This window comes from Chrysochloris asiatica, unplaced genomic scaffold (genome assembly GCF_000296735.1).
Source record: "Chrysochloris asiatica unplaced genomic scaffold, ChrAsi1.0 scaffold00264, whole genome shotgun sequence".
Classification (NCBI taxonomy): domain Eukaryota; kingdom Metazoa; phylum Chordata; class Mammalia; order Afrosoricida; family Chrysochloridae; genus Chrysochloris; species Chrysochloris asiatica.
Window position 1 is genome coordinate 1,748,544 of NW_006408782.1, and position 11,756 is coordinate 1,760,299.

Here is an 11,756-nt window from a genome sequence, read left to right on the forward strand (position 1 = left end):
TTTTTTTCTGCTTGCTCTTTTATCTTAGCAGTATTGAGAAATTTGTCCGCAATCTTGCTGGTTCTGGCTTCCATCTTTACTCCTTTGCCCTTTCAGTGTATTGTCCATTTCTCATATTGTACTATTAATCATTTAGACCTATTTTTGCTATTTCTATCTTATTTGATTGTTCCTGTAGCACTTTCCTGACTCCTTTCTTATTTTTCTCAACACCTCTGTGGAACATTTGGATGCACTTCAATATCATTCTCCTGAATTCCTAATCAGACAGTTGCAAAGCCTTCCCTCCCTCCAATGGGAATTCTAGATGTACCTCAAGATCATTTGCCACCTACTCTATCTTGCTTCTGGAGCTGAGGTTTTCTATTGTTTTGGGGCATTTCCAATAATTAGATGAATATGTGTTAGTGTGTTCTTAAGCATTCTGATTGCCTCCTGGTAGATGTGATTAGGAGATGGGCTTCCCTTTTCACTTCTCTTAGTATTCAGCAAGTGTTGACTGTCTACACTGTTCTGGTGTATAGCAACTGTTATTGGCTCTTGCCTGGATGGTAGGATTTTATAAGATGCTATTGTAGTGTGGCTGTATGACTGCAACTGTTTTCTTTTCTTGGGTAACATTGGGAGAGAAAGACCCACCACCCCCCAAGGTAAAAGGAGTATCAAAATAAATTGGACACTGAAGTCTATAATTGACACACACACACATAGTAGCAAAATATGAGTAAGACTTTTACATCCTTTTTTTTTGGCTACTTGCCTTCAAGTCCACCTAAAAATTTCAAGATGTTTGGGCTCTTTCCTTTTTTGCCTCTCTCCCTCTCCTCAAGCCTGTGCAGGAGTTTCTCCTAGTGAGAAACAGCCCAGTGCTGGCTAGAGCTGTTTTGGATGACCCTCCAGTTTTAAGCTGTTTCTATTGACTCCTCCCCCTTTTTTGATTTTGGGCCCAGTAGTCTTTGCTGAGCAGATCCATGCATGTGTGTAGTAGAACCCTCTGGAGGTTGTGGGGGTTATATACTTGCTCAGGCACTCCCTCTAATCACCAGAGGAGTGCGAACACAGACAAAGATCAATGAATAGGAAAAAAAACAAAAACAAAGAAAAAACAACAGTTTACACCTTTTTCTCTGATGATTGATTAAACCTTTGCAATGGGAGTTCATGCTTACTTATGTGTCTGCTCTGTCCCCCTCAAGATGGCTGTGCTGGGACTTGATGGCCCATGCAATTCAGAAAACAGTTTTCTTACTTCTGCTACAAATCCCACTAGTAATAAGCTTTCACTGCTTATAAATATTCTTTTATATATAGTTCAGAGTTCCAGGATCATCCCCTGAACCAGTTTCATCTGCTATTCTGGGTTATTACTCCAGGTTAACTTTTTAAGGCATGCCCAAGCAATAGTCGTTAATTAAGGAAGTAAATATATGTTTATGAAAATAAATAGGAATTGGAGAAAGAAAGAACTCATCTCCTGGAAGATGTCACTGCAAACAAAAGAAGGATGAAGGAGCTAGAAGATAATTTACTTTACCGTCTGACGAGCACTAAGGGGTCCCTGGTGGAAGATGAGAGCCTCATTATTGTGTTGAGTAACACCAAAAAGACAGCTGAGGAGGTGACCCAGAAGCTGGAGATTTCTGCTGAGACAGAAATTCAAATTAACTCTGCCAGAGAAGAATACAGACCTGGTGAGTTTGCTAATGAAAGACAGATGTCACAGGACAAACATTGAGAAAGAGAAGACAAATGAAGTAAGAAAGTAACACAAATAACTGTGCCCAGTAAGGCCATATCATCAAGGTTTTTTAGTAAAAATCTTCTGGTTAATGTTCAGTGAAATTGAGTTGAAAACATTTTTATAATGGTTTGTTGTTTTTGTTGTGTGCTGGCAAGTTGATTCCTAGAGGACAGAGTTGAACTGCCCCTTTGGGGTTTTCTAGATTGTCATCTTTACAGAGATGGTGCTCTAAGACCAGCAGTGAATTGAGAGCCACAAGGTCAGCAGTTCAAACTCACCAGCTGCTCTTCAGAAACTGTGTCCAGGGTCTCAGTAAGTTGGAGTCTACTCCATGGCACGTAACATCAGCAACAATCTTTACAGGAGCAGATTGCCAGGTCTTTGTCCTGTGGAGCCTCTGGGTACGCTCAAGCTTCCCCGCTTTCAATTAGCTACCGAGTGCTGAACCATTGTGCTTCCAAAGTTCCTATAATGGTTTAAAATCTTTAGATACTTATAATTCACCTAATTTGTCAACTCCTTTAAGTGTCTCATGAATGTATTTTTTATTTTAAAAGGATTGTTTTGTATATTTCTTATAAATCATTCACCATTTCCACATTCTTCACATTTACTCTTCAGGATGTTAATTATGTTGTTCAGCCATTACCACTATCCATTTCTACATTTTCCCATCATCCTTCACATAAACTCAGTGTCTCACTTTCTTCCTCCCTCCCACATTTCCCTAGTAACGTCCAAGAGACTTTATTTAGCCTCTATTGTTGTTGTTGTTGTTAAGTACTGTTGAGTCAGTTCTGACTCAGAGTGACCCTGTATAGGGTTTCTGAGGAGCAACTTGTGGATTTGAACTGCCAGCCTTGCAGTTAAAATTGACCTTGTGGTCAAGTACCTGTCTTACAGCTCCACACCAGTATGCACATGCCTATTCTAGATACTTCCTGTAAGTGGGATCATGGAATGTTTGTCTTTTTGTGATTCACATTTTGCCTAGCATGTGTTCAAACTTCACCCCTATTGTAGCTGGCATTAGGAAAGAACTTATTTTTAGGTGAGATGATAAGAAAGGAAGATTTGTTTTTCTGTCAACATGGACATTATTGTTGCTAGGCGCCTTCCAGTTAGTCCCAACTCATAGAGACCCTTTATAGGGTTTCTGAGACTATAAATCTTCATGTGAACAGAAAACCTCATTTTTCTCCCAAGGAGTGACTGGTGGGTTGGAACTACCAACCTTGCAGTTAGCAATCCAGTGCTTATCTAACAGCTCCATTTGTTGTTGTTGTTGTTGTTGTTAGCTGCCATTGAGTTGGTTCTGACTCATAGTGACTTTATGCACAACACAACAAAAGACTCCCTAGTCCTATGCCAATCTCATAATTGTTGCTATGCTGGAACCCATTGCTGTTGCCACTGGACCAATCCATCTCATTGAGGGTGTTCCTCTTTTCACTCACCCTGCACTTTGCCAAGCCAGTCCTTCTCCAGGCTCTGGTCCTACCTGATAATATGTGTGAAGTAGCAGAGAAGTCTGGCCATCCTGACTTCTAAGGAACATTGTGGTTGTATTTATACCAACTCAAATGCATCAATTCTTCTATGGTCTTTTGATTCATTGTCCAGATTTTACTTACCTATGAGGTTATTGAAAATACCATGGCTTGGATGAGGTGCACCTTAGTCCTCAAACTGACATCGTTGGTCTTCAATACTTTAAAAATGTCTTGTACAATAAGGAGCTCTGGTAGTGTAGTGGTTACGAATCGGGCTGTGAACCTCAGGGTCAGTAGTTCGAAACTACCAGCTGTTCCGTGGGAGAAAGATGAGGCTTTCTGCTCCCGTAAAGATTTACAGCCTCAGAAACCCTGTACAGGGTCGCTATGAGTCAGAACCAACTCCATGGCACATAACAACAACAGTAGATTTGCTTAATGCAATAGGTCCTTTGATTTCTTGCCTACTGCTTCCACTAGTGTTGATGGTTGACCCAAACAAAATGAAGCATGTTAACTATTGCACAAACTGGGCTCCTCATAAGGGATCTAGAAATTCTAAAATTGAAAGTATAATTTGATAAACAGTAATAGTAGACTATTTATACAAAACTGAGAAATAAGAATTAGATATAGAATGTATAACCAAAAACCTCATGGGATTGGTTTTTTGATTTGAAAGTTTAGGGTCATGATTTCAAATCTAAATTTGGTCATCCCAGGCAGATGGCCTAATAACATGTTCAGTGTCATTGTGCTACCTCCTATATCGATGAGTAGTGCATGAGGACTTAGAAACGTACAATTGGCTATTCAAGGCACAACAATTGATCTGTATTTACCTGGAAAAAGAAAGGATGACGGAGAGTCAGAAATAGGAGGAAGATATAGAATGCTTGGCTAATTGCCTCCATAAACATATATGTCCTTAGTCATGTGACCAGAAGAACTGGATGGTACCCAGCTACCGTTACTGAGTATTTTGATGGAAGATCCCACAGCAGAATTGTGATTAAAATGGGGAAAATGTAGAGCAGAGTTACAAATTCTCATGTACTCTAAAGTTCCTGAACCCAGGAAGTGTGGAAGAATCAACAGAATTATTGCCCTGAGATTATCTTTAACCCTTATGCAAAAAAAACCCCCGGAAACCTCTTAAAAACAAAAGAAAATTTAGCTTAACTATAAGCAATATCTATCCCAAGCATGCTGTTAAGTGTCTTTAAATTGGATCTGACCCTGTACAGGATTTTCCAGGATTGGATGGTGGATTTGAACCATCGACCTTAAGGTTAGCAGTCTATTGCTTATAATACAGTGCCACACCAGAACACCGTCTGAGCATATACTCTTAAAAGCATGTCTATATGGGATCAAAGTGATGACAAGAACTTGAAAGATTAGATAGACACCTCAAGGGTGCAGTGAGCTCATTTTAATTGGTATGCAACAATTCAGAAAAATAGGGTGAGAATGTAGACAATGTCACTGGAGGGTACATGTAGAAATGATTGAATTGGTGTATTTTTCTGTATATTAGTCTCAACAGCAAGAAAATAAAATTGTATGTAAAAAAAAAAAAAAGCAAAACAGAAATAGTGTTGGGACTTGATGAGCATAAATCTCCACCCTCATTTCCAGGAGATGCTCATTGGTAAGGCACACCAACAGGACTCCTGGTGTGGCACTTCAGGATAAGTATCAAGCTGTGAACCCACCAGCTGCTCCTCAGAAACCCTATTAAGGGTTCACTTGATGGCACTTAACAACAACAAAACACACAAATAAGACTTGCTTTCATTAAAAGTTTGGGCTAATCTGTTTGTTTGCATGAGTAATTTGTTTTTCACTGTGCTAGATCACATGCTCTTTCTCTTTCAGTTGCTACAAGGGGCAGCATCCTCTACTTCCTGATGACAGAGATGAGCGTGGTGAATGAGATGTATCAGACTTCACTACGTCAGTTCCTTGGCTTGTTTGACCTTTCCTTAGCTAGGTATGTCTATACTCAGGAAGTCAAGCTGAATTCCATAGCTGTGGGCGAGAATGATGGCATAACATTTGTAACTTCCTTTCTCTTTGCTAGTAAGAGTTTTTTTTTTTTTTTCTCTTTAAATGGAAGATTAGTGTAATTGCCAATGTGTATGCAAATTACTCTGATTTGCCATTTTATGCCCAGAGAAAGTTCTACCAACACTGGTAGATTTGACTCCTTTGGTCTCATTTTTTACTGTTAAACAAGAAAACCCCCAAGGCTTTATAAGTGGTAATGTCCTTTGGGAAAAGATTGATTTAGACAATGCTGATGATTCTGTTGTTATCTCATATTGAGATAAATAAAAACTGCTTATTATTTTAGACTTAAAGGCTTTTTCTTGATATGCAAAAATAAGCATAGATCCTCCAAAGTTACTTAATCTCTGGTAAAGACATTGTTTTGTAGGCAATTGAAGAAGGCAGTGACATCCACTTGATTTAAATGTTCTCTCTTCTAGGTCTGCCAAGAGCCCCATTCCAAGCAAGAGGATTGCTAATATCATCGAGCACATGACCTACGAGGTGTATAAGTATGCTGCGCGAGGGTTGTACGAGGAGCACAAATTCCTGTTTACTTTGTTGCTTACTCTGAAGATTGACATCCAGAGGAACCGTATCAAGCATGAAGAGTTTCTCACCCTGATTAAAGGTCACTGTAATATTAGAAAATACTGTACACAGTACCGAAGTAGGAGTTATTGAAAAGTTCTTTCCAGCTTTTTTTTCTGGCTATGCATTTAATTTAATATTGCATTTATGTGAGAAGTTTCATTTGTTTATTTATCCAATGAATCTTTATTGAGAACCTACTATGTTTGAGCCCATTGTTGCTGCCACTGTGTCAGTCCATCTTGTTTGGAGTCTTCCTCTTTCTCCCTGGTTCTCCACTTTACCAAACATAACGTCCTTCTCCAGGACCGTATGCCTGAAGTAGAGAGACAACGTCTCACCATCATTGCTTCAAAGGAGCACTCTGACTATACTTCTTCCAACACAGATTTGTTTGTTCTTCGGGAAGTCCTTGGTACTCTTAGTAGTCTTTGCCAACACCATAACTCAAATACGTTGATTCTTCGATGGTTTTTCTTTTTCATTGTCCAGCGTTCATATGCATATAATCTAGTGCAATAAAATCCAGGGATGTGTCTCCCCCCACTCTTTATGTTCATTGCACCTTTTAGAGCAGACATTGTTGTTGTTGTTGTTGTTGTTTTCCTGTGAGTTGGCCCCTGACTCATGGCGACCCCATGCACAATGGAACAAACTCATGCTCAGTCCTGCACCATCCCCACGATGGGTTGTGCATTGGATTAAACTATTGAGATCCATGGGGTTTCATGAGCTTATTTCTGGAAGTAGATCATCAGGCCTTTGTCCTAGGCCATCTTAGTCTGGATGATCTGCTGGACCTTGTTCATTATCCTACTAGCACACATGTCTCACAGATGGATGAGAAGTGGCTGCCTCTGAGCTGCATTGGTCAAAAGCTAAATAAATCTGCGTCTTCTGCTTGGAAGGCAGGGATTCTGCCACTGAACCACCTCTGCCTTCATGACATAGTTACCCTCCACTCCTGCTGTGGCGCTGTGGGCTAATGTCCTGAAACTGAAACAAGGTCAGTTTCAACCACAGGGTTGCAGTTCAAACCTATCAGCTGTTCCTCGAAAATCCTAAACAGAGTCTCTAGGAGTTGGGACCGACTGGATGATGTTTAACAACAACAACAACAAATAGGAGTCCTGGTGTGGCCCTGTAGGATAAGCACTGGAGCTCAAGGTCAGTTTAAATCGAAAGGTCAGTGGTTCAAACTTACAGTGGCTCCTTGGAAACCCTATTCAGACTTGCTATGAATTGAACTGACTCGATGGCACTTAACAACAACAAAAAATAAAAAATGCTTTGGCCTTCAACAGCACCTTTCCTTAAATGAATATCCTTTTCTTAATGTTCTGGTTAGCACCTTATTCTTTTCAGTTTGTTGGAAAATGGACAGTTGCCACAGAAATGAATAGAGCATTTATTAAACACAATGACATTGTCTTTAGGTTTTTAACTGCTTCCCAGAGTTAAAACTATCTGTTTTGATTTTTATGAGCTAATATTTCCATTGAAATGACTTCAAGGCCACACTTACTTTGTTGGAAACAAGCTAAGATGGACTTGACAAAAGAAAACAATTTAATAGTGTGCCTGGTGCCTGGATACAGTAGAGATTAGTTCAATAAATATCTTGAGTATTATTATCTGTTTATTACCTGCTCTGTTCAAAAAGGGGTTTTAAGGAGGGTCAAATGGATTGCTTATATGCTTTAAAGATAAGGCCTAGTGATGTTTTTCCCACAAAATACTCCAAGGATATTATTTATTAACCAACACATTTTATCCCATGGAAGAGTGGGTAACTCTTTGACTTAAAATTAAAATATGATTGGTCAACCATTTGTTTTCTTCTAAGGTAGGAAGCAATCACATTTTGAAGGTGCCATTTATTTTATGATACTGTGCAAGTTATCTGAGTTACATGAGCTTAGGTGAATTACCTGTGAACAATGAATTTTCAGTACCAAATGGGAAACTGTTTGTGGTTGTTAGATTGCACACAAATTATATGCACAGAGCTCTTGGAATGGGTTCTACATGAATGTTAATACTCTATTGATTTATAAACTAGAATCCTGTAAACCCATATGGGGTTATTTACATCAGTAGAGAGAGAGTCACTGCTTAAAATCAGCTTGTGCCAACACTTGTTGTTATGGGCCGTGGAGTCAGTTCTGACCCATAGCGACTCTGTACAGGGTTTCCGAAGCTGTAAATCTTTACGGGAGCAGAAAGTCTCATCTTTCTCCCACGGAATGGCTAGTAGTCTCAATCTACTGACCCTGAGATTAGCAGCCCGATTCATAACCACTACGCTACCAGAACTCCTTTGTGCTAACTAGTTAATCCTTAATATTGACAATAGCTACTCATTTAGTGATTCTCTGCTATGTCCTAGACCCTGGTTTGTGTGAGTTACACATGGGTTATCTGTCACCATCGTGGTACACAGCTTGGCAGGCCTCAGAATTCCCATTTTACATATTTGAAAACAGGTCCAGAGTGGAGGCTTGACCTAGATCTTGACAAAGTGGAGCTAGGTTAGAACGCAGGATCGGTCTGCCTCTGTAGACATAATGTTTTTGTTAATTGCTATTAACTTGGTCCCACTCATGACATAATTAAACCTTACCTGGTGCTGAACCGTCCTCATGATCATTGGTCCATAGTCATGGCCACTGTATTTATCTCAAGTGCCTTCTAACTTAGGGGGTTCATCTTATACTATCTTGGATGATGTTCTGTTGTGATGTCATTGACTAATTTTTGGAATTGACTAATATTATTATTATTATTATTATTATTGACAGGCCTTTCCTTATAGTCTGCTTGTCTGTAAGTTCTGCTGAATCCTGTCCCATAGTTGGCCCTGTGGATATTTGAAGCATTAATGGCATACTCTCCAGAGTCATAGCAACACACAAACACTACAGTCTGACACACTGACAAATAGGTGGTGGGTAGCCATACTACCAAGTCTTAAATATGTTTTTCCAAAACCATCTATTCTCTCATTAGATTTTAAAGTGCGTCCACCTCTCTGACCTATATTTATGAGCTTAATAAATGCCAGAGTAGTCAAGTAATTATAAGGAAAATGTACTAAATTGATTTGTTTTGCAGTAAAGAGAAGATTGTGATCATTTATGTGTTTAATTTTCAAGGTGGTGCCTCGCTGGACCTTAAAGCTTGTCCTGCTAAACCTTCTAAATGGATCTTGGATATGACCTGGCTGAATTTGGTGGAACTCAGCAAACTCAGACAGTTTTCAGACATTCTTGATCAGGTAAATTGTACTTTGAATTAAAAGACATGATATGTCACAGTGAGTACCTTTGACACAGTAGGATTTGCACTAGACTGTTAACTGAAAGATGGATGGTACAAAACCACCAGCTGCTCCTTGAAAACCCTGGTGTTGTTGTTAGATGCCATTGAATCGGTACCGACTCATAGCGACTCTATGCACAACAGAAGGAAGCACTGCCCAGTCCTGGGCCAACCTCACAATCATTGCTACATCTGGGCTCATTGTTACTCCTACCATGCAAATCCATCTCCTTGTGGCTCTTCCTCTTTTTCTCTGACCCTCTACCTTACCAAATATGATATACTTCTCAAGGGGCTGGTCCCTCCTTGTAATATGCCCAAAGTATGAGAGAAGAAGTTTAGCCATTCTGGCCTCCAAGGAGCACTCTGGGTTTACTTCTTCCAGCACAGATTTGTTTGCCCTTTTGGCAGTACATGGCACTTTTAATATTCTCCTCCAACACCATAACTCAAATGCATCAATTCTTCTACTGTCTTCCTTTTTCATTGTCCAACTCTTGCATGCATACGAGCTTGTTGAAAATAGCATGACTTGGGTAAGGTGCACTTTAGTCCTTAAACTGACATCTTTGCTGTTCACCACTCTAAAGAAGTCTTGTGCAGCAGATTTGCTTAATGCAACAAATTGTTTGAGTTCTTGACTGCTGCTTCCATGAGTATTCATGATGGATCCAAGCACAATGAAGTCATTGACAATTTCAATCTTTTCTCCATTGATAAGAATGTTGTCTACTTATCCAGTGGTGAGGATTTTTGTTTTCTTTACATGGAGATGCAATCCATACCGAAGGCTGTGTTCTTTGATCTTCATCAGTAAGTATTTTAAGTCCTCTTCACTTTAAGCAAACAAGATTGTATCATTTGCATATCGCAGGTTGTTAATGAGTCTTCCTCCAATCCTAATGCCATGTTTTTCTTCATATAACCCAGTTTCTTGGATTATTTGCTCAGCCTACAGGTTGACTAAATATGGTGACAGAATACAACCCTGGTGCACATCTTTCCTAGTTGTAAACTATTAAAAATGAGCTTGAACTGACTTGACAGAACTTAGCAGTAGCAACAATATTTATGGAAAAGAGAAGCTTTCTAATATTGTCACTTTTAAAATGGTGTTTCCTGTACTTGATCTCTCTTGTGACTCAGCTCAAGTCTGATAAAGGAAACTCTCACCAACGCAGAGGGGTACTACAGAAGGTAACCCAGGAAGCTTACCAAATCTAGCCTAGGATCTATGTCAGCATCTCTTACTAGGGGCCCATTACAGGAAACTTTATATTTTATATGAGATTAAGATCAGATGTATTTATCAAGATGGGTCTTCTAGAGGAAAATGAAATTAAATGATAATGAACAACTTACCTCTGAATATGAAACTTCCATTCTTGCCTCTTGTTCCTGTCCTTCCTTCTTCTTTTGTTTCTCCATTACACTGCTTTAGCTACGTATGTGGTTAAGAATCTATATTTAGTAGTTATTCTCCTTCCATAGTAAGCTAGTTCCTGATGGACTGTGTATGTGGTGGGAACATTTAAGCTGGGTAGAGAGAGTTGAATAGGGATAAGTCAGGAAATTGAAACTCAAGTGACCAAACTAAAGATACATTAGACTCATAGCAATGTGGCTTTATTCAGCCACAAGTTAAAGGATTTCTTTCTTTTTTTTTTGACTAGGAAATGGTCTCAGGTTGGTTCTTGAGTTTCCCAATTTAATTTGACCAAATACTTCAATTCTTCTCTATTTTTGTGTCCTAGTTAGTAAGTACAACTGACAATAATTTATTATTATTATTATAATTATTAAAAAACAAAATGAAACCAAAAGCCAAACTCACTGCCATTGTACCTAAAGAAATGGTCAATGTCCAACCATTTCAAGTGGTAGCATTTGATCAAAAACCAATTAAATTGAAGGAAGAAGTCCAACGTGCATTAAAGACATTGGTAAAGAGCAAGACTCTGGGAATTGATAGAATACAAATTGAAATATTTCAACAAACTGATGTGGCACTGGAGGCGGTCACTGATATATGCCCAGAAATTTGGAAGATAGCTACCCGACCAACTGATTTGAAGAGATCCATATTTATGTCCATTCCAAAGAGAGGTGATCCAACAGAATACATAAAGTATCGCACAATATCATTAATGTTGCATGCAAATAAGATTTTGCTGAAGATAATTCACCACCACTCATCTGTTAGTTTGTCGTACTGTGGTGGCTTGTGAGTTGCTCTGATTCTGGAAGCTATGACACCCGTGGTGGACAGGTTTCAGATGAGCTTCCAGACCAAGACAGACTAGGAAGAAGGAGTGATGAACTACTTCCAAATATTTAGTCACTGAAAACCGTATGAACAACAGGGAAATACTATCAGATATAGTGTTGGGAAATGCACCCCTCAGGTTGGAAGGCACTCAAAATACAACTGGGTTAAGAGCTGTCTCCTCAAAGTAGAGTTGACCGTGATGAAACGAATGGAGTAAAGCCTGTGGAAGTAAAGCCCATGGAACCTTCATATGCTGATGCAACACAACTCAAAATGAAGAGAAACA

The 11,756-nt window shown here is 39.3% G+C and overlaps 1 protein-coding gene across 1 annotated transcript in view; it reads left to right on the forward strand.

Moving 5' to 3' along the window:
* Positions 1-11,756, forward strand: part of DNAH5 (dynein, axonemal, heavy chain 5) — a 408,072-nt gene that overhangs the window by 338,394 nt on the left and 57,922 nt on the right. The window contains exons 66-69 of the mRNA XM_006874155.1: positions 1,448-1,691; positions 5,116-5,230; positions 5,730-5,920; positions 9,036-9,157. Coding sequence (XP_006874217.1) covers positions 1,448-1,691; positions 5,116-5,230; positions 5,730-5,920; positions 9,036-9,157 — 672 coding nt within the window. The remainder of the gene's footprint in view (positions 1-1,447; positions 1,692-5,115; positions 5,231-5,729; positions 5,921-9,035; positions 9,158-11,756) is intronic.